This window comes from Phytophthora cinnamomi (genome assembly GCF_018691715.1).
Source record: "Phytophthora cinnamomi strain GKB4 chromosome Unknown Contig3, whole genome shotgun sequence".
NCBI lineage: Eukaryota > Oomycota > Peronosporomycetes > Peronosporales > Peronosporaceae > Phytophthora > Phytophthora cinnamomi.
The window spans coordinates 1,015,047-1,036,857 of record NW_027150936.1 but is presented as its reverse complement, the minus strand read 5'-3'; the positions used below and the strand labels follow the sequence as shown (position 1 = coordinate 1,036,857).

The following is a 21,811-nucleotide window of genomic DNA, read 5'->3' as shown; positions in this document are numbered from 1 at the left end:
GAGTGCCACGTAGATGCCCATCCTGTACCCACAATCTTGTACCCACGCGTCCCATCATCAGCGTCCCGTAATCCTCGTCCCATCATCACACGAATGATGGCGGCACCACTGAGTGAAGGTCACACCGGTACCTTACTGGTACACCGCAGCTGGTCGAGGCGATCCCTTGACAACACTCCCACGCGACTCGACGTCGGCTGCGCCTTGGATCCCCAGCTTGTGTCGCAGAACTTCGAACTGCACAGAAGTGATCGCCTTCGTCATGATGTTGGCAGCATGTCCTTCGTCGAGCAGTACTCCAACACCACCTGACCGTCTTCCACCTTCTCACGCACGAAGTGGTAGCGAATGTCGATGTGCTTGGTGCGCTTGTGGAACTCCGGGTTCTTGACCAACGCGATGGAGCCTTGGTTGTCCTCGTAGATCTTGATTGCTTCATCGCTTGCCATTTCGCCGAGCTCGCGCAGAAACACCTTGAGCCACACCGCCTCCTGCGTCGCCTCTGACAGCGCCATGTACTCCGCCTCTGTAGATGACAGCGCCACCGTCCGCTGCTTCTTGCTCCTCCAGCTGATGCACCCGCCGTTCATCATGAACGCGTAGCCGCTTGTACTTCTTCTCGATTCGATGTCACCAGCCCAGGCTGCGTCCGAGTAGCCACACACAACTCCGCCCTTCGAGAACTCGATGCCATGCGTGGGCGTGGCTTGCAGATACCGGAGCACACGCTTGAGGGCTTGCCAGTGTGTGGGACACGGGTCGGCGGCGAACTGACTCAGCACGCCTACTGCAGCAGCCAGGTCCGGACGCGTCGCCACCATCAGGTACATCAACGCGCCGACAGCACTCAGATACGGCACGTTCTTCATCGTGTCTTCATGCTTGCAGCCACCCTCGCACATGTTCTTGGTCAACTTGAGTCCTGGATCCTGCGGCGCCTTCACGGGTTTGCTGTCCTGCATGCCGAACTTGCTCAGGATCGACTTGAGAGACTTGGTCTGCCGCATCGTCACCTTGCCGGACTCCAAGTCGTTCTTGATCTCCATGCCGAGGAAGTACGTAAGCTCGCCGAGGTCTGTCATTTCGAACCGTTTGCTGAGTGCGCGCTTGGTCGACTCCATCAGCTCGTCGTCGTTGCTGGCCAGGATCAGGTCGTCCACGTAGATGACCACGAAGATCATGCTGTGTCCGTCGCGTTTCACGTAGACGCAATGGTCGGACTCGCACTTGGTGAACCCCAGCTTCAGCATGAACTCGTCGATGGTCTTGTTCCACATGCGCGGCGACTGTTTCAACCCGTACAGTGACTGCTTCAGCTTGCACACGTAGTCCGGGTGGTCTTCATCGACGTAGCCGTCCGGTTGCACCATGTAGATCTCTTCGTCCAAGCCGCCATTCAGGAACGCCGTCTTCACATCCATCTGATGCAACTTGAGACCATACTTGGCGGCCAAACTCAGCACGGCCCGGATCGACGTGAACTTGGCCACTGGAGCGAAGGTCTCGTCGTAGTCGATGCCGTACTTCTGCGAGAACCCCTTGGCCACCAGACGCGCCTTGAACCGTTCGACCTCTCCAGCCTGGTTCTCCTTCACGCGAAACACCCATCTGTTGCCGATGGCCTTGCGTCCCTTCGGCAGTGGCACCACTTCCCACGTCTTGTTCTTGAGCAGCGAGTCGTACTCCGAGTCGCATGCTTCCTTCCACTTGGCTGCGTCGCTGGATTCCATCGCCGACTTGAACGTAGTCGGCATCTCTCCCACTGAATCCACGACGTACGCAGCCTCAAAATCTTGACTCTCTTGGGCCGCCGCAGACATCTCATCCAGCGTGGAACGTCCATTCTGCGGCGCATATCGCTTGGCCCTCGGCACCTCCACGGCTTCTTCTAGTGATTGCGTCCGCGGGTGTCGCTTGCTGCCGGGTTCGAAGTCTTCATTCCGCGCAGCCTCATCCTCACTGCCGTCCTCATCCGATTCGGACGGAGTCTCTTCATCCGTGGCATCTTCATCGTCTTCATCTGGAAGACCAATCACCACCTCCTTCGTAGCATACTTGCGTCTCCCACCGTCGAAGACGTCTTCCATGAACTGCGCGTCGCGGCTCACCAACACGCGACCGCTCTCGATCTCTTCAAACCGATACGCTTTCTCGTGCTCCGAGTACCCCAGGAACCGGCAACGCACCGACCGGGCGTCAAACTTGGACCGCTTCGCCTTCGGGACCAGCACGTACGCGTGGCAACCAAACACCTTGAGGTTCGCCAGCAGTGGCTTCTTTCCCGTCCAAACTTGGTGCGGCGACTTGTCGTGGCTAATGGCGCGTGTCGGACACCGGTTCCGGAGGAACGTGGCTGTCACCACCGCTTCACCCCAGTAACCCTTCGACAACCCGGCATGCTCCAACATGCAGCGCGCACACTCCACCAACGTCCGGTTCATCCGTTCCGCCACGCCGTTCAGTTGTGACGTGTACGGCGGCGTGAACTTCTGCACGATACCACGGTCGCTGCAGAACTTGGCCATCTCGCGCGAAGTGTACTCGCCACCGTTGTCGCTCCGGAGCGTTTTCACACGCTTGCCGGTCTGCGTTTCAGCCAACGCAACGAACTCAGCGAACTTGGCGGCCACCTCCGACTTGTTCCGCATCAAGTACACCACACAGAAGTGCGACTTGTCGTCGATGAACGTGACGAAGTAGCGCTTGCCACCAAACGTAGACGTCTGCATGGGGCCGCACACATCGCTGTGAACCACTTCCAGCACTTGCTTCGCACGGTTTGGAGACGACTTCATGTAGCTCACTCGCGTTTGCTTGCCGAGTGAACATCCGTCGCACAGCTCCCACTGCTTCACCGACGTCATGTCGATGCCAGAGCCGCAGCCCTTCTTGACGATGGCGTCTAGACCGCCATGGCCAATGTGACCAAGTCGAAGGTGCCAGAGGTACGACGTGGTGTCCCCTTTGCGATCCTTCGAGCTTGCCACATTGGCCTCGTCAGGCATCACCGGTGTCATGCTCATCTTGAACAGCCCTTTGTCTTCGCGAGCGCCGAGCTTCCACTTGAGACCCTTCGTCTCCGTGAAGCACCCGTCGCTCTCGAACGTCACAGGCCCGATGTCCTTGGTGAATCTGCCGACGGAGAACAGGTTGCGCGACAACTTGGGAATGTGCCACACATTCGTGAGCACACCCTTCTTGACGCTGCGCGGGGTCTGCATCTTCATCACGATGTCGCCTCTCCCGATCGCTTGCACCACACCGTCGTCCGCGAGATGCACGTCCACCGGCGAGATCTTCTTGTAGTTCCTCATGAACTTCTTGGAACTGGTCATGTGCTGCGTCGCACCAGAGTCGACCAGCCACACCTCATTCGACTTGGTGGTGTTGCTCCCACCACCAACCGAGAAGAGGAAGTCGCCAGAGTCGTCCTCACTCTGCGCGACGTTCGCTCGCTGCGGCCTCTGCCGCTCCGCGTTCTCGCGGATTCGCACAGGACACTTGGCGATCCAATGTCCTTGCTCCCCACAGTAGTGGCAGGCGCTGGCCTTGTTGGCGGTCGCCTGCCGTCCCTTGCGCTTGCCGTTGTCGCTTGTCATGAACGCTTGGCCCTGACCGTGCGCGGCTCCGTCGACGCCGCCACCTTGCTCCTTGCGCTTCATGTCCTCATGCAGCAGCCGAGCCGTCACGAGTTCCCACGACAGCGAGTCGGCTCTCGACTCCAACGCCGTGATGAGGAACTGGTACGACTCGCTGAGACTCCCAAGAAGCGTGATCACCAAGTCATCCTCGCTGACCGGAGCGCCTACTGCGTCGAGCTGCTCCGCCAGAGTCTTGATCTTGTTGATGTGCTCCAGCACATCATCACCTTCCGCCATCATCGTCGTGAAGAAACATCGACGAAGGAAGAGCTTGTTGGCCAAACTCTTCTTCTCGAAGTGTCCTTCCAGTCTTGACCATGCATCGTACGCATCCTTCGCCGACCGGACTAGCGGCAGCTGCGAATCTTCCATCGCGAGACAGATGATCGCCAGCGCCTTGCGAGACTTCCTCTTGAACGTCGTTTGGTCCAGCGTAGTGGCGCAGTGCTCCAGCTTGATCTCTCCACTTGTCACTTCCCACAGGTCTCGTTCCTCGAGCACCATCGCCATCTTGAACTTCCACGTGTGGAAGTTGGTTCCGTCGAACTTGTTGATGCGAGAGGTCGTGGTCGAGGCGGCGTCCATGGCGAAAGCGTAGTCGGAGTCTTCAGCAGGGAAAACGGGGCTTGGGCTCATAACCAAAAGGAAGGTCGTTTGAGCACTAGATGTCAGAATGCAAAGTGATTGATTTAGGTCCTTAGTTCGCGAACTGCGTGCTGCCTCTAAGCCTACTGGATATTCCTGCTGGATACACTCTACTGGATTCCTAACTGGATAGAAGGTCCTTCAGCCAATCAGCGAGTGCCACGTAGATGCCCATCCTGTACCCACAATCTTGTACCCACGCGTCCCATCATCAGCGTCCCGTAATCCTCGTCCCATCATCAGCGTCCCGTAATCCTCGTCCCATCATCACACGAATGATGGCGGCACCACTGAGTGAAGGTCACACCGGTACCTTACTGGTACACCGCAGCTGGTCGAGGCGATCCCTTGACAACAGTGAGAACCCAGCAAGCGAACGCATTGCATCTCGCGGCAAGGCGGTGAGGTAGCATCCCTCCATGGCACCAGCATTCCAACGCCCTAACTTTCGAATTTATGACTCTGTTGCTCCAGCTGATTCGGCCATCCTGGACCACGATCCTCGTGCGGCGTGCGTCTTGGCCTCCGAGTGCATCCCAAGAGCCGTGAAAGCTTAACAGTTGCGTCATAATGAGCCCGGTATATTAGCGCTGTTGTTACACTTTTCCCTGACTTGAGTACTTTGATGTCATACCATTGTTTAGGATCAAGAAAATTTGGTACAGCTTCGTTTTGAATATTCCACCTAAAGACGAAATACAGACCGAGTGCACCAACCGGACAAATTTCGACGTTGCGGTGCCGGATGCACGAGCCAAACTCACGACGGCCGTACTGATTTGTCTTACCCTGTTCCATATCCATTACAAGTGCGCGGCAGTCGGTATATCCTTCATGCTCCAGAATCACGCCGAATAGATCGGGTAGCTCGAGATTACGTGCTGACTCCCCCCTCAAAAAACATGCATGACACAAAAAGTGGCTCATTCGGTTGCGTAAATCACCTCCAGTGTTTAGATTCATGTAATAACGCGAAATTGCAACCAGGTCATCTGTGGTGCAGTACCCGTTCAACAACGAGCCAACCCCCCGATCTACATACTCACGCTTGTTTTTCCCGTGCTTTTCGCGCTTTAGCGTAGCCAGTAGTGCCTTGATAAGACTGTTTCGAGGATGAGAGTGTGCATTCCCACCACGGCTTTGCTGATCACTATACAAGTCCGAAATTTCGTTTACATACATCTCCACCGTAGCAACGCCAACCTTACGCGTCGAGGTTTTTACTCGAACGTCGCGATCGACTACTTCTTCTTGTAGAAATACATGTAGTTATTCTGCTGTAACTTGATAGCGTGTAGTTTCATGGAAACCTTTCGATCGCATCAGGTTTTAAACTCTTGCTGCTTCGACACGTACGCGCGTGCCGTGTTCGTTGGCCTCGCCACGCGGCAACGATCTAGAGTTGCATTAGCGCTCTCTTCGAGCTCCACTTGCAGGCTCGGTGACTCCATTGCACCCTTGCAACACAAACAGGAATGTAGACTATTTTTGATTACTTTTGAAGTTTTCCGCTATCTGCGATGGCCAGTCACACACCAGGGACGGCGTCCTCGTACCATAGTGCATTTAAATACAGCAACACCTAACCCTAGGTAGATAACCTCTCGTTATCATTTTGTCAACTCCACACGCAGGTTAGCGTTCGCGCTCAAGAAATTGGCAACTCAGACGTCGGTTATATGACATCTGGAGTTCAATTCATAGACCTTGCGGCTATTTCTGCACGAGCCGTGCAGTCTGCATCATCCCGGCCGTGGGCTTGAGGAAACAGCGGCAGGTGAACATACTCACGTTGTGAAGCTACTACTGCGTCGAGCTGAGTTGTGGCGATATGACTTCAGTCATGATTTGGGGCGTGCTTTGGAGAATGATCACGTTTGTATTGTGAAACTACTTGTCGACGTCTGCTCGGCTTCTGGGATCAACGCTGCCATCGCGAGGGTTGTTGACAATGGTGATTATGGTGCTGAGATCGCGTCTCTGCTTCGCAACATGGCGCTTGAGAAAAGGAATGAAGAAGCGAAGATTCGTAACGAAATGAAGACGCTCGAGGCGGTCGATTTTTTCTGCATCTGATGACTGCGTGGTGAACCTAGTGGCATCGATTTTCTGCGGACTACTTGAGGAGCCTTGAGCCGCCAGCCAACTCCAGTGATCTTGTAGGATGCCGTTAGCCGAACCTTAAGTGACAACAATGTACCTTACTCAAAAACAAACAAAAACAACTCCAGTGATCTTTATGAAAAGTTTCGTGATAACATCATTTTAAAAGAATACCGGGTTTCACCTGGAAGGAGCAGATTTCAACCACAATATGCTAATGTGTATTTCTTGCACGAAGAACATCAATCGGATCGTAAGCGAGTTCACACGTATCACCTTGCATTCGAGCGGCTCGGACACAGGGTGATACGTAAGCACCACTCAGTTACTCCGGCTTGGGGAAGATGTCGCGGTACTTGAGCATGGCGTCCTTCCAGTGCGTAGGTTTGCGACCCGTAAGCTTCTCAACGGTATCCGAAGTCTGACTCATGGATCCGTTTGCTACGGTCTCGCCGGAACACAACAGGTCGCCGATGCAGAGCTTCATGGGCAATTGAGAGAAGTCGCCGTAGACGTTGACGGGCAGGCCTCGGCCCAGCCAGTACTTCTTGAGCTCCTCGTCCGACAGGTCGACGAACTCGGCCTTGTAGCCGGTCTCGTTGCACATGAAGTCGAAGATTTCTTCGTGGGAGACAGCCTCCGGGCCCGTCACGTCGTACACGTGGTTGGGCTCACCGCGGCCCAACAGAAGCGCAGCCTGCACACGACCGCAGTCATCCCGAGCCACGTAAGCTCCGCGAGCACCGTTCGTGTTGGTCAGCCAGCGGTTCTCTGTGAATTTCCAGGACGGAGCGAAGAAGTTGGGGATGTTGTCGGCGTACAGGTAGTTGCGCTGGATGCTGTACTGCAGCCCCGAGGCGTAGATCTGCTGCTCCACGAAGTGATGGTCACGCGGCAGGAACGGGATGTCCTCCTCGTTCTCGGCAGTGGAACCGGCACCGACGAACGAAGTATAACAGATGCGCTTCACGCCGCACGCCTTCGCAGTATCGATCACATTCTTGGCTTGGCTGCGACGGCGGTCGCCGATCAACCAGGTCGAAATGAACGACACGGCCTCAGCGCCCTGAAACACGGGCTTGAGGGTCTCCGGCTCGTCGTAGTTAGCAGCGACGACCTTCACGCCCTTGTCCTGCCAGCGCTTCAGCTTATCGGCTGGGATGCTATCCAGAGTGTAGCTCGTGAACACAAGCTCGTCTTCAGGCTTTGCGATCTCGACGGCGAAGTCAGCGGCGACGCCGCCAAGGTTGCCATCGGCACCGGTCAGGACGAACTTGGGCATAGTTGCTTGGATTTGGTAGGTTGGGTGAGGTCTTGGATGCAAATGGCAAAGTGGCCTAATGACCGCCGACCAGTACATGTACTCGTACCCACAGGCAGCAAGCACCGCCTGACGTCACAGCACCTTCAAGGTAACCTTGCACTCCAGCAAACACCTGTGCATTTCGCTGCGACGGCCATTTCTGCCGTCACGGCAGTGCCGTTTCGTCGCGAGTGATTATGACCAATTCGTGAATTAGGCAAATCGCGACAGCAAAGAGTACAGACGAGGGCGTGAATAAGGAACGCCTGATATATAACAACTTTCAAGTGGTATGAGCCAATTCGAGGGCATAAATTGCCATTGATGGAACAAAATACTTGATTTCGTTAATTATGTCAATAATCTGTGTCCGGTCCACGCATAATCCGGCGTGGCGCCAACAAGATTTGATGGTGTCGGCGTCCAGCGCATTCCACGCGTTGCTGCATCACGGAGGGCTTCCGCGTAGAGGCGGCCTAGGATCATCAGCATCCGCCCAGATATGATGGACTCAGCCGGCAGCGTATTCAGATCGTAGCTGGTGATCACCACCTGCTCCTCAGGCTTGGCAATATCCACCATGAAGTCGGCGGCCACGCGGCCAAGGTTCCCGTCGGCGCCGGTGAGCACGAACTTTTTAGTCTTGCCCTTGGCGAGTTGAGAGAAGGCTCGTTGCATCGTGGGGCGTTGTAGTTGCGAGATGGCACGTCGCATAGCGATGGCAGACACGAAAGTTACTTGACGCGAATGAGCTTTCGAGATCAAAACACGAAATGACCCGATGGCGCAGCGAGAAGAGAGAACTACAGCATTGCAGCTTTGGAGATGCTAATGTCGGTCGGTTATGCGGGATCCTTGCTGGCTCGACTAGATAGGTGCCACGCGCACCTTGGCGGTTAACCCGGGGATGTGACAGTGCGTGGCACTCATCGGCCGAGTACAGTCGAGTTTTTGCGGCGTTGTCTTCAGTTTTGATGAGTGCACTTGAGTTTCTGGCTGCTTGGTGTTGCAGCAGTTGTCACTCTGAGGTGACGAGCCAAGTCGAACCGAGGGCTCCACGCTATGGAGTCCCGGACTCCGAGTCCGTAGGGCGGACCAAAGAAAAGTAGTTCTTGAGCGAGGGACACCATAGGCCATCGGCACCGTATCTGGCGCTGCGCGTAGTCAGAGACCCCGTGGCGCGTCAACTCGTTGCAGTCGCCCGCCTGACTACCCATCGCTTCAGCACACACCAGAGCTCATGAACTCGTCGCCAGCCATACCCTCCAGTTTGCATGTCAAGGTGAACATATCCGAGACTCATTTTCCAGTCGAAGCAAGGGATCGATTCGAGTTTAGGCTCGGTACAATAGCCACCGCTATGCCTTGATGCGCCAGTCTTCCAGCTAGACTGCGACTCTGGGTTTCATGTTGATTCTAGTAGAATTTCTACAGGTGGGAAGAGCGTGTCTTTGCTGATCAGAACTTTTGGTGCTTGGGTCTCAAGTGCCACTCTTGCACGGCAACACCTGCGAGTCCGAAGCGTGCCGACAACTTCTGCTCCTCAGCCGTCGACGCTACAAGCTTCGACTTGGAAAACTAAGGCTGGATCGCTCGACACGCTAACAAGCAGTGTCCTTTAAACTGTTACAGAACTTTGCCGAGATGCTATTGCAGGCCAGCACTGCTTGAAGCATCGCTTGGACTAGACACGCACCAAGAGGGGCCTAAAGCACTGGAAAGCTCGAGTGCAATACGCTGATGGGTGCGCTCGACTTGCCTGCACAGCCATGCCTATGCGCGCTAATGTCACACTATATGTATCTATTCCGGTTGATCAACTCCGGCCACGTGGAAATGCTCGCGATACGCTTTCAATTGGTCTCCAGAAGATTGAAGAGAGCCCACGCTGGTCGCCGATCTTCTCGGTCTTCGAGGTCTCTGTCGGTGTGCACCCCACATTCGCTCACTTTGCAATTTGCTTCAAGCATCGCAAGCAATCTCCGAGTCCCCACTCTCTCTATCCACCATGACCAAGTTCGTCCTCACCGGTTCCGATGGCAACCTCGGCCGCGTCGCCGCCGACTTCGCCATCGAGATCCTCAAGCCCGAGGACCACCTCGTATTGACCAGCTACAACCTCAAGTCGATCCCCGAAGATGTGGTCGCTGGCTGGCGTGCCAAGGGCGCGGAGGTCGTGGCTGCCAGCTACGACGACATCGAGGGCATGAAGAAGGTGTTCGAAGGTGCCGAGGCTGTGGGTTTCATCTCCACTTGGCTGTTCGGTGACGGTCGCCGTAACCAGGCCCGCAACGTGTGCGCTGCTGCCAAGTCCGTCGGCGTCAAGCGTGTGTGTTACACGTCGTTCGTCGGTGCTGGTTGCGAGACCGATGTTGAAGAGGAAATCCCGTTCTTGCCGCGTGACCACCACTTCGTGGAGAAAATCGTCAAGGAGTCCGGTCTGCAGTACAACATCCAGCGTAACTGGTTGTACATGGACAACATCCCGAACCTGTTCGCGCCGTCGTGGAAGTTCTGCGGCAACAAGTGGCTGTCCAACAGCCACGGCGTCCCCGGCGCCTACGTGGCTCGCGAGGACTGCAGCCGCGTGTTCGCCGCTCTGATCCTCGGCTGCGGTGAGCCCAACAAGGTGTACGACGTCACTGGCCCCGAGCTCGTACAGCAGAAGGACCTGATGGAGTGGATGTGCCAGCAGTCCGGCTACAAGTGCGAGTACGTCGACATGCCCGACGAGGAGCTCACCAAGTGGTGGCTGGACCGCGGCCTGCCCACCGACATGGCCACAGGCGACTTCTCTCAGCTGCCCATGAAGCTGTGCATCGGCGACGCCATTTGCTGCGGCGAGATGCTGGGCAACGGCTCCATGAACTCGGTGTCCGACACCGTGGAGAAGCTCACCGGCCGCAAGCCCGCCCGCTACCAGGAGTACCTGCTCAAGTACAAGGACATCTTCCCCAAGCCGGAGTAAACGACCAGAGTCTACAGTACTCTGCTTTGCATAATCCACAAGACGACGAATACATGTATGCTCATCGAAAAGTGATGGGGCTTTGTGTCGAAGGCGTAATCCTGCAGATTACGACGAGGTACTTGTCAAGCACAATAGTCGTCAACCAACGGCTGAGTGCCCGTGATCGCAGGCGGCCGTGAAGCTGGCACAAGAGGCGAAGCGCCGCTGGAGTCGAAGACCATTGCGGAATTGGCGAAGGTGCCGGGGATCGCAGCGTTGAAGGACGCCACGGACTCGGTGGCGCATGCCGTGGATGTCATGGCACTGTGTGACTTGCCTGTTGTGTGCGGAGCTGACAACCTGGCGCTGCCTATGATGGCTTGTGGAGCGGTGGGTGTCATGAGCACTCTCTCGATTGCGGCGCCGTCCAGAGTGCTCGCGATAACCAAGGCGGTTGCACAGGGAGACTTCGCAGCGGCAACGTGTTCAGTAGCCGTAGCTTCCTGATGATCCCGAGTGCATCGCTCACTCAAAAGTAGGCGCAAGATCTCGATCTCCTCTTGACGTAACTTGTAGAATTCATGGAGTCATTTAAACACACCCTGAGCTTCGAATTCCCTGAGCGCAACTCTGAGATTGGCAAGCTGAGGAGATCTTCTTGTAGAATTAGTTGCTCTACAATTCGACGTGGCTACATGCTGCGGCAGCTTTATGCGGACCAAAACCGACGCGAAATTGTTCGGGCCAACTCAGTTTACCATCGACAGTAACATCCCCTCTGCTGTTGCTCGTCTTCCAAGTCATCTTTCAGCCACTTCACCACGTCAAAGTAGCCTCTTGCAATCCCCGTAACTACCGCGTCGCCCGAGCAGCTTTCAAAGTCTGTAGTTGTCTTTGAGCCATAGCACTACGTCAAAGAATTACTGTTCACCTTCACCTGCGCCCGTAAAGTGCAGGAAATGTGCAGATAATGGTGCCACACTAGAATTCATTACTTTTGTTCTTCCTCTTGCTCTTCAGCCGGCTCGTTTTCAGCCTTGCCCATATCCTCCTCCTGCTCCTCTTCGCTCACGTCTACTTTGTCAACAACCTTCGTCTCCTCCTCCGTCGCTTCTTCTTTCGCCGCTGCCGCTTCGTCGTTCTCTTCTCCCGCTTCCTCCGATTCAGCTAGCTCGGGTGGGCGGCCCTTTTGTTCAGCAATCTGTGACCTTTCCTCCGGGGCCATTTCGTCGGTCTTCTCTCCTACCTCCTTCTCCACCACAGCGGAATCATCTCCGGCATTATTTTCTGGATTCTGGGAGACCGATTTGGCATCCTGTGCGACCTCGATCGCAGTCGGGACACCCTCTTCCTCCCCCGTAGTGACCGCAGGACTGGCCCTTATGATACTCGATGGAGCTGCCGTAGGTTCCTGAGCCTCGACACTGTCGCTCTTTTCTGCATCAGCATCGTCTTTAGACTTAGCCAAGATGCGTCGAGCGGTATCAACAAAATCCTCAGTGTCGTGAGTCGCTGCCAGAACGTCCATAGCGGCCAACATTCGTGGCTCACCACCGCAAACTAGATCCTCGATCTTTTTTCGTTCCTCTTCAGACACGACGCCCTTCTCCTCCAACTCTTTCAGCATGACCAACACCAAGTGCCCCTCCTTCGATTCGTCCTGCGCAGCGTCCGCCTGGACGTTCTTCAACTTCATGGCCTCCAGACATGCGATTCGTGCCAGCGTGTCCACGAACTCCTCCTTATTGTTGTCGCTCAAGAACACAACGAGAGCCGCCACAACGCGGTCATCACGAGCTTTCACGAGCTGCACCAATCGCTCCGCTCCGCCGCGAGGAAGTTTTCCACTACGAGCTAACGGGGCGATCCAATCGTGCACCATCGCACGGCGGTGGCGCTCCCAGGCCGCCAACTCGACCAGAATCTCCAGAGTATCGATCAGCTCGTCCACGTTCTGGTCATCGTGATAGACATCCACTGCAGCGAACAAGCGTGCATCATGCGACTTACACAACGACATCAACAACTGGATTTGCCACAGCTCAAGACGCCCGCTCCGTCCAAACTCCGCAAGAAGCCGCGACACCACCTGGCTCTCATCAGCGGGTTTGCCTTCCTCAGTGTCACCCGCAAAACGAGCATGCTTCACCACTAGTAACAGCGTTTCTTCCAGCTCATGGACGTCTCCGTCTGCCATGAAAGCCTCGTTCGCAGCTTGTAGAGCCTCGTTGCCACCATGGAATAGGACCAACAGACCCGCAGCGTCCCCGGCTTGCAGCACCCCGCGTCTCTGCATCTCCCGCACGATATCCTCGAGGCTTAGATCACTGACAGGTACACCACTTTGAACATTTTGGCCTGCCTGACTTTGTTCGATCTGTCGCTGCAGCTTGGCCACTCGCTGGAGCGTGTCCAGCAGTTCACTAGCGTCGCCATCGCCTGCAAACACCTCGTACGCACTCTCCAGCAAATTGTGTCTCTGCGCCACCATCCTCCGTAGAGTATTAGCGTCAGCCGGCGTTAGGTGGTGCTGGGCCTGCCACTGACCAAGCAAGAAGCCCACGTGTCGCTGCCATCCCAACGACTCGCTATCGTCGTCGCTGTCAACGAACGAGCTCTCTTCACGAACAGCGTCATCGAGGCCACGGGCAAACGCCGCTGCAGCCTTCTCCTCGTCGCCCAGCTCCATTGTAATCTCCTCGACGATGCCCACCAGAGCGTCTCGCAGCACACCCACATCACGGTGATCACTCTGCTCGAACTTGCTCAAGATCTGCAACACCTGCGAGTCCTCCTGCGCCACCAGCGCCTGCACAATGTCCAGCTCCAAGCTCGTGAGCATGTGCTGCGCGTTCAGCGAGCGCACCACCGCCACCGCCGAGGGCGTGGTCTTTGCTGCGTCGCGCACCCTCTTCTTCGCCGGCGAGTTGTGCTTCCCCAGCCGCCTCGGACTCTTCCCCTTCCTCGCCTTGCTGGCGATGGGCTTGGGCGGGTCGCAGCCCAGCGCCGCGAGCCGCTTGGCCGTGGTCTCCAGGTCCGTCAAGCTGCCTCCGTCGTTCTTGTAGCTCTGCAGCGCGCTCCACAGCACGCGGTTCTCGCCCAGCACGAGCTCCAGCAGGTGCGCGCCGTGCTCCTCGGGCAGCACGTGCTTGTCCAGCAGCCTCTCGACCATCGCCAGCAGCTCCATGGTGTCTGCAAACCTGCTCCCGGCCGCGCTCTCGCTCCCCGCCCTCCAGTTGGCCCTGGTCTCGTCCGCCAGCGCCAGCACCTGCGTCTGCACCTGCGGACTGAAGACTCTGCGGCCGATCGCCGCCACTCTCTTGGCCGCCAGCTCGGCGTGCAGCGCGTCCTCCCCCTGCTCCTTCTTGTCCCTCTTCTCGGGCGTCTCCAGCTGCTTCTCGGGCCTCGCAGCGCCCTCGGGGCGCAGCAGCCGCAGCAGAAACGCCCTCTTGCTCTCCACCGACGCCTGCCCCTGCATCTCCCGCAGCACGCGCGCGCTCTGCTGCTCGCACAGGTCGCGCAGCACGGCCGCCTCGAAGGCGGACAGCTGCAGCTCGCTCAGCAGCGCGTCCAGCAGCCGCTGCAGCCTCTTCGCGTCGTCCTGGGGCTCCACGGCGCGCGCGGGGGCCGCGGCCGGCGCGAACAGAGGCGCCACACGCCCCGTCAGCAGCTCCGGCGCCTGGCAGGCCAGCGAGAGCGGCACGAGCCGCTGCAGCGCGCCGGACGCGCGCTTCTTCCTGCCGGATCGAGCGCCTTTGGCCGGCTCTGCGGCCTCCGGAGACACCTGGAAGCCCGCGCACTCGCCCCCGCGATGCCGCAGCGCCGCACGCACCAGCTGCTGCAGCTCCTGCGGCGCCATGCCCGCGTACAGCCCCAGCGTCGCGCCCGGGAGCTGCACGTACGCGACGTCGCCCCCCGCCATGTCGACTTGTGCCTTGTGACTTGAAGTTTGTATACTGGTTGTGGCGGTCGGACGAAAGATTGCGGAATCGGAGTGATGGTCACTGGTGTGGTGCACGTCATGTGACGGGTGAATGTGGTGTGGCGTACATAGACCTGACCGGCTCAATACGTAGACGTCGAGGACCATTCGCGCGTCGATTGACACAGTGGGAAGGGCGTGGCATTAGGAGAGGTTTCGCCGACCGAGCGCGTGGAGTATGAGCAGCGTGTGGCCTGCAGCGGACGACCCGCGCGCCAAGCTCTTCAATGGTGGGTCGAACGCTGGGAGAAAGTGCGTGGGCGCCGAGATATCGCCGACTGAAGACTTGTGACACATCGTGCTGCAGACCAGGTGCACGGATACATCAAGGTGAACGGCCTGTGCGTGTCGCTCATGGACACGCCGCAGTTCCAGCGGCTGCGCGACCTGAAGCAGCTGGGCACGCTCTACTACGTCTTCCCGGGGGCCTCGCACAACCGCTTCGAGCACTCGCTGGGCGTGAGCTTCCTGTCCGGCCAGACGGTCGAGCGCTTCCGGCAGCAGCAGCCGGAGCTCGAGCTCACGCAGCGAGACGCGCGGCTTTTGGTGAGAGACTTGGTGCACCTGAGAGGAGGAGGAGGGAAGTCGGAGGGCTGACGGAGCTTTGGTGTTGTTCCGCAGAGTGCGGCGGGACTTCTGCACGACTTGGGCCACGGGCCGTTCTCGCACGTGTTCGAGCACGAATTTATGCCGCGGGTGGCTGCGGCGCGCGGGTATGGCAGTGCGGACGCGCCGACTTACCATCACGAGGACATGTCGCTGCGGATGATTGAGTACATGGTGGACGACAACAACATTGATCTGGAGAGAGACGACGTGCGGTTCATCCAGCAGCTCATTGTCGGAGCGAAAGAGTACGTGGAGGTTTGGGAGGTTGGTGAGATGGAAGTTTTAGAGCTCATGATACTGGGATCGTTGTGGGTTGTACTGTAGAACGCACATGGGCTCGCGTGTTGACTCTCGTGGGTATCTGTACGAGATCGTGGCCAACGGACGCAACTGCATTGATGTCGACAAGTTCGACTACTTGGCGCGTGACATGCTGAACCTCTTCGGACTGCGCAAGGTGTTCGATTTCTCTCGACTGACGATGTTCAACCGCGTGATCGGCAACGAGATTTGCTACCACACAAGCGTGAACCTGGACATCTACGATATGTTCCAGCAGCGTTATCAGATGCACAAGCAGATTTACAACCACCGTAAGGGCAAGGCTGTTGAGTTCATGATTTGTGATGCGATGCTTCTTGCCGACAAGGAGCTGGGCATCTGTGCTGCCACACAAACGCCGGAGGAGTTTCAATTCCTCACGGATCACATCGTGCACGTACGTATCTTTACTTACGAAGGTTGTGCTCGCACAAAAACTGTTTTCTAACCTGTGTTTTTTTTTCAGTCGATCGAGGCGTCCAAGACGGACACATTGGCGGATGCACGGGCGCTTCTTAAGCGCATGCGCCGCCGCGAGCTGTACGAATTCATTGATGAGTACCTCTTGCCGCCTGAGTTGATGTCGCGTATCCCGCGTTTCACAAGCGAGGAGTTGGCTACCCAAACTTCGTACGACGGTGTGACTCTGGACCCTGAAGACATCATCGTCTCTGATGGCCGACTGAACTACAACTTCAAGGACCGCAACCCGGTGGACAACGTCTCCTTCTACGCGTCCAGCGATCTCAACGCGAAGTTTCACATTCCGAAGGAGGAAGTCAGCCTGCTTTTCCCAGAAAAGGTATGCACGGTATTTACCTGTCCACAACGATGCCCGTCACACTCCTTACTAACGTTGTATTATTGTGATTCAACAGTTCGAAGAGCGAATTATCCGCGTGTACAGCCGAAACAAGTCGCCCCAAGTTCATGCTGCAATCCAAGTACGTATTCACTGCCATCTTGATACACGCTACTGGTTGCCGAGGACTGACACCATCTAACTTCGCTCGTACTTTAATTTGTTGCAGCATGCCTTCCGTAGCTACATCCGCCAATTCAGCACTACGCTTCCTCCTCCGTCGCCGTCTTCTAAAGTAAGCTATGCTCGTATTGAGCCTTTTGTCAACTCGATAGTGCTAAAGATCTACTTCGTGGTATCTCCAGATTTATGGCAAACATGTCTCGGAGCACGTGCAAGCTTCCAAAAGAAAAGTAGTGAGGAAGCTACCAGGTATGTAAACCTGCTGTATCATGCAGCTTCCCTAACAAAAGTCACTCACGATCATTTACAGTGCTCCCCGAATCAGACACCGAGCACGAGGTAAACGGTGGCAGCATCCCCGCGGCATCATCTCCAGCTAGCAAGCGGCTTAAATCTGATACCGACGAGAACCAACTTCCGTGATGGTACCATGTACGTCTCCTGCAGATACCCAACCATAGCACCATCGTAATGGTCAAATGATGTTTTGTCTATATTACAGCAAGTCTTGAATGCGGTCAGCATATTTACCCCATCAGGGCCTACGGCCTACATTGATTTAGGTGCCACCAACCTTCTTCTCGAGCCTGTCCACGGCTGCGCGAAAAAGTGGATCGAAAAAGCTCCTCCACTGCATATAAGTGATGAACTTGTCCATATCGTTTGGATCGGACGTGTGGACACGAACGTCTCTTCCACCGCGGAACTCATGCCACTTGCAGCCAATATACTGACACAAATTACGATATCCCCATCGATAACGCTGCCGCGGGAATATCTCGATTACCAATGTCTCGGGCCGAGTCCACATGACGTTGACCATACCTGCGCCGTGCATCCCAATTACGACGTCACTGTCCACCATCACGCGCATCTGGTCGTGCATTGTCATGTTCGTGAACTCGAGAGACTGGAACTCGCACACGCCGAAGCGATATGCGTCACGGTATTCTTCGCGCATGCGGTTTACAATGTCGTCCTCGTTCTGCCATACACGTTGTATCCGGCGCCCACCGTAAGGTCTTCGCGATATGATGGTGACAAGGCAGCGCCGAGGATCGGTTTTAGCATTGCGCGGAGCCACCGCCATGCTTTTGAGTGATGCATTCCGGAAATCTGCGATCATAGCGTTGGCATGGCACGGCTGGCGGTCGTTCAGGTGGCTCATGAGCGGACCAGTGACCTCGTACGGAGGCAGGAGTGCTGATTTGAAGTGCACAACACGATCCTGGAACACCTCACCGCCGATGACAGGTTTCTCAGGTCCGAGTAGAGCATGCCGCAGCTGATCAACAGGACTTGGCAGCGCTCGATCCAGTGTCACAAGCTGCGTTGTATTCCCCTCCCAGCCGACAGTCTTCATCATGATCCACGCGTTGAGAATCGACGAGATTTGAAAGAAGGGGTTATGGTCGTCCTTGCGCACCATCACCACAGCTCGCGTCAATGTCAGCTTGTCACCAACAGTGTCCTGAGATGCCTCGCAATTCGGATCCTCGCCACCTGGCCCGCCAGCGAAGTAGTCTTTCCAGACATTCGGAGCTCCATGTTCTCTGTCTTGCGGCTCGGCGCAACTGCAGTACGCAGAGTTCTTCGTGTATCTGAACCTTGGGTCGTGGCCGCCGCCGTCATCCGCTAAGTTCTCAATATCCTGCGCTATCTCCGCACCTCGTAGATCCAATGCGAAGTTCTCCAGCTTGGTCGCACTCACCCCCGCTTCAGGCACGTGGTAGAACGTGTACGTCGAGTTGCTGCTCGACCCATTCACACTCGCTCCACCACAAAATGATCGCGAGGAATTGCCCAACCGTTCCACCAACCCGTAGTCTCTCGCGTAGAGACACTCGTCCTTAGATCCTTTGTTAGGCGGCCATTGCACGGGTGGCGCCATGCGCTCCACAACTTCGTCGACCTGGTCGTCCTCTTCGTATTCGACTCGAATTTGGTGGTGGACCTCGTGCTGGAAGTGTTGAATCCCAAAGGGGAACATCTGCAGGGCCTCGTCTTTAATAGACTTGACGGTGCCATCGACTTGCACGCTGTCGCTGGAGCTGGCACTCGACGTGGATACGAATTGGAACGAGGCCAGCGTCTCGAACACGTTGAGGAACGACACCAGCGCCATAGCGGAGACCAAGCCGCCCCACAGCCACATTCGCCTCTTGGAGCATGGCGAAGCGCCAGAATTGGGCGGCACCCTCTTCATAAGTTGGTGCGCCATTGTTTCAGGCCAAGTGCACGACGAGTAGCGCGTGGCGAGATCAAGAATGGTCAAGGGGTACCGTTCGACGGTCTCAAGTCACAGAGAAGTGTGACGAAGTGATTGCAACCCTCACGTCGTTACAGTATGTGGGAGCACCGATGGCTGCGCATTTCAGCGTTGCAGGGTGCTTAGTCGATCCAGGGGTGGATCCTCCACGCACAGGTGTAGGCACCGGAGAGCCGTCTGCAAGGAAGTAAAAGGTTCAACGGCCTGCATTTTCTCCATTCATGTCCAACGCAACGCTGGGCCATGATCAGCTCTTGGAGCTGTTGATTCCCCAGTGTCCACGACTGCTGAATTTTGAATTGGCACCTGCAGCGATGAGGTCTGTGCCTGAATCTTACGTCACTCAACAATCGACGGAGTCAAGTGTAAGGATTTTTATTTCTTCATGCAGTTCATATTGACTGGGTTCACTCTATCCTCTCTCTCTCTCGCTACGCCGAGTTGGACTCGGCTAGCGGATGGGCGGCCTTGGTCATCCAGCACTGCTTGGCGCCCTCGTCCACGAAGATCTCATCGTCGATGCAGCGGTAGCCGCACTTCTCGTAGAAACCCTTTTTCTCGATCAGTGCTGCCAGGATGAATAGGTCCACGCGGTCGCGGATGTAGTCCTCCACGGCGTCCATGAGCGCCACGCCGTAGCGCTTGCCCCGGCACTCGGATAGCACCGCCACGCGGCTGAGCTTGGCTTTACGCTTGGCGTCGTCGACCACCACGCGGGCTACAGCCACCACCTTGTTCTGCTCCACGTCCGTGCCGATGAAGTGCAGCGCCGACGGATGCACGTCATCCGCGTCGAACTCGCCCTCCTCCTCGAAGTGTTGCTCGTGGATGAACACCTGCAGGCGGATGGCCCGGGCCTTCTCCCAGTCCTCGGGGGTCTTCACGCAGGTCACCAGCAGAGTCATCGCGTCGAACGCAGTGAGTTATTGTAATTGAAGTGTACGTGTCAAGTCGAATGCAGATTTGAAAGTGACAAGTACGTGGCAGGGAGCTAATGCTGGTCATACTTGTTGATCTTGAAGCGACATTGGGCTTTTGACTTCCTGGGATAGTAACCAGGAAGTCAAAATTGATACAAAAAGCTCATCAAAACCAAAAGCTGATGAGAACCCTATCCTCCTTCGTCTGGCTGGACTGAACAGCAGCGCATGGCACCCCGTATTCACCGGATCGTCACAAGCTTCTATCGCATCGAGACGTGCTCTCCTCGTGTTTTCTTCGGATGAATCGGTGGCATCAGCATGCGTTTTCCGTGCCTCACGCTGCCTCAAGACATTAAAAATCTATATATATAATCGATTCTGTAAATCAATTATATCAGTTTATACAATAGTTGTTGAAACCAACTATATAATCTTGATAAATTAATAAAATGGAAAAGAAGATATTATTTCAGTGTTCAGTTTCCACAGGTGCGTGCGCTAACGACCCTTGATCTGTCATTCTCCGTTTGGCACGGAAGCGAGCAAGTAAGTCACCATGGAGTTTGCGCTGGAGCCCGAGTCACCCGAATCTCTGCAGGTCACTCTGGCCTTCATCGACGAGACGTTGGGCGACTCAAGTCCGACCCACTCGCAGCAATTCAATGACCACCGATTGGAATGCGACGACTGGGAGACGTCTCACCTGCTGGACGAGTTCCTCACCGACGAGTCCTCGGACGCGTCTTCGCCTCGAGTTCCGGCAGATCTAATAGCCCCCGTTGCAGTGCAACCGCTTACTCTGTCGCCCCCAATCTCCGCTGTCACCCCATCAACAACTTCAGCAACTCAACCTCTCCTCGCGAGTCCCATTCCGACTCCGGGCCAGTCGCCGAACCACAAGAAGCGACGCAACTACAACCCGAACAAGGCACGCGACGACCTTAAGCGAGAACTGACTTATCTGCGAGGCGAGGCGGAGGAGCTGGAGACCAAACTGCACCAGCTGCAGAGCCTCAAGGTCGCCAAGACCTCAGACGGCTCCAGTGCCTCGACGAGACAGATCACCTGCAACCAAAACCGGACGCCGTTCGTGTGGGAGCAAGCCTGTGCCCGTCAATTGGAGTGCAGATTGAGGTCGGAGCGCGAGAACGCGCACCTGAAGATGCTGCTGGAGGGGCAGGTTCAGGTCGCGAGGAGCTTGGAGAAGCTGCTGAACACGCGCACCAATCTGCACTCCTCCGAGACTTCTGGCAGCAAACGCACGACACGCATTCAAGTCTCGAGGACGGGGAGTGAGGTGGTCGATGCTGCGGTCTTTGAGGAGCTGGCGGACGGCGTGGAAGCTTCGTACCGCGACGTGGAGCGAGTCTTCGAGTCCAGCGGCCTCGAGCTCACGAACGTCTCCTCACGCAAGGCGCAGATGCGTGACGGCAAGGACGGTATGCTCCTGGAGATCTTTGACAGCAAGGTTCTGCCCTTTAGCATGCACACCACGGGCGAGGCGTGGTGGCGCCGATGGAATCACTTTAATCCCAACCGAGGCAGCTGCTATCGCCTAGAGAGTACGGACGACACCATCGTCGAGCACTTTGGCATGGAAATGAGCGACTCAAAGGCCAAGACGAGCGCCAAGTTCTACGTGCAGCAGATTCTGCGTCGGTACGTCGAGGAGGACCGCGTTGTCGTTGTCTGGCAATCGCACATTGAGCCGCTCGAGTTCTCGCACAAAAAGCTGGCGGGCATTCGCTTCCGCGAGAAAGGGTACGTGGTCATCAAGCCCCACGAGGTCTCGCCAGCCGACAAGGATGAAGCCTACACCCTCGTGAAAACCTGTCATATCATCAAACCCGATCTATCGCTGCAGAAGCTCAAGAAGGACGCCAGGACCGGAGCGCTGACTGAATTTGTGCTGAGCGCTACCGTCGCAAATATCGCGGCCAGTGCCGAGATGATTGAAGGCCTGCTTGTGGACGAAGCTCTGCAGCAGCGAAGCCGGATGTGAAATTGCCGCTCTGTAGCATGGCTGAGCAGGCAACTGCGTCTTTTTCGTATCATTTGTTAACGGAGAGTAAGGCTAGAC

At 56.3% G+C, this 21,811-nt stretch overlaps 7 protein-coding genes across 8 annotated transcripts; 3 read left to right on the top strand and 4 right to left on the bottom strand.

Annotated features, from left to right (window-relative positions):
• Positions 1–6,714: 6,714 nt before the first annotated feature.
• Positions 6,715–7,671, bottom strand: IUM83_09229 (Nucleotide binding protein; the record flags this gene model as incomplete). The annotated part of the gene is made up of 1 exon (XM_067933656.1): positions 6,715–7,671. The coding sequence occupies one exon, from the start codon at positions 7,669–7,671 to the stop codon at positions 6,715–6,717; it is 957 nt and encodes a 318-aa protein (XP_067799856.1).
• A 2,029-nt stretch (positions 7,672–9,700) lies between these two features.
• Positions 9,701–10,660, top strand: IUM83_09228 (Quinone oxidoreductase 2; the record flags this gene model as incomplete). Its single annotated transcript, XM_067933655.1, has 1 exon — positions 9,701–10,660. The coding sequence occupies one exon, from the start codon at positions 9,701–9,703 to the stop codon at positions 10,658–10,660; it is 960 nt and encodes a 319-aa protein (XP_067799857.1).
• Positions 10,661–11,633: 973 nt separating this feature from the next.
• IUM83_09227 (Ankyrin repeat domain-containing protein 50) lies at positions 11,634–14,564 on the bottom strand (the record flags this gene model as incomplete). The annotated part of the gene is made up of 1 exon (XM_067933654.1): positions 11,634–14,564. One exon carries the CDS (start codon positions 14,562–14,564, stop codon positions 11,634–11,636), a length of 2,931 nt encoding a protein of 976 aa, XP_067799854.1.
• Positions 14,565–14,802: 238 nt separating this feature from the next.
• On the top strand, positions 14,803–16,962 carry IUM83_09226 (Deoxynucleoside triphosphate triphosphohydrolase; the record flags this gene model as incomplete). The annotated part of the gene is made up of 9 exons (XM_067933653.1): positions 14,803–14,854; positions 14,932–15,170; positions 15,246–15,478; positions 15,558–15,951; positions 16,021–16,356; positions 16,433–16,498; positions 16,586–16,651; positions 16,722–16,788; positions 16,850–16,962. The coding sequence occupies 9 exons, from the start codon at positions 14,803–14,805 to the stop codon at positions 16,960–16,962; spliced, it is 1,566 nt and encodes a 521-aa protein (XP_067799855.1).
• Positions 16,963–17,098: 136 nt separating this feature from the next.
• Positions 17,099–18,694, bottom strand: IUM83_09225 (uncharacterized protein; the record flags this gene model as incomplete). The annotated part of the gene is made up of 1 exon (XM_067933652.1): positions 17,099–18,694. One exon carries the CDS (start codon positions 18,692–18,694, stop codon positions 17,099–17,101), a length of 1,596 nt encoding a protein of 531 aa, XP_067799884.1.
• Positions 18,695–19,239: 545 nt separating this feature from the next.
• On the bottom strand, positions 19,240–19,713 carry IUM83_09224 (putative acetyltransferase (GNAT) family; the record flags this gene model as incomplete). Its single annotated transcript, XM_067933651.1, has 1 exon — positions 19,240–19,713. One exon carries the CDS (start codon positions 19,711–19,713, stop codon positions 19,240–19,242), a length of 474 nt encoding a protein of 157 aa, XP_067799885.1.
• Positions 19,714–20,434: 721 nt separating this feature from the next.
• IUM83_09223 (M96 mating-specific protein family) lies at positions 20,435–21,733 on the top strand (the record flags this gene model as incomplete). Of its 2 annotated transcripts, none has more annotated exons than XM_067933650.1 (1): positions 20,435–21,733. In XM_067933650.1, the coding sequence occupies one exon, from the start codon at positions 20,435–20,437 to the stop codon at positions 21,731–21,733; it is 1,299 nt and encodes a 432-aa protein (XP_067799851.1). The 2 variants fall into 2 exon arrangements, with proteins under 2 accessions (XP_067799851.1, XP_067799852.1); XM_067933649.1 differs by having other exon boundaries at positions 21,332–21,733.
• Between the last annotated feature and the right edge of the window lie 78 nt (positions 21,734–21,811).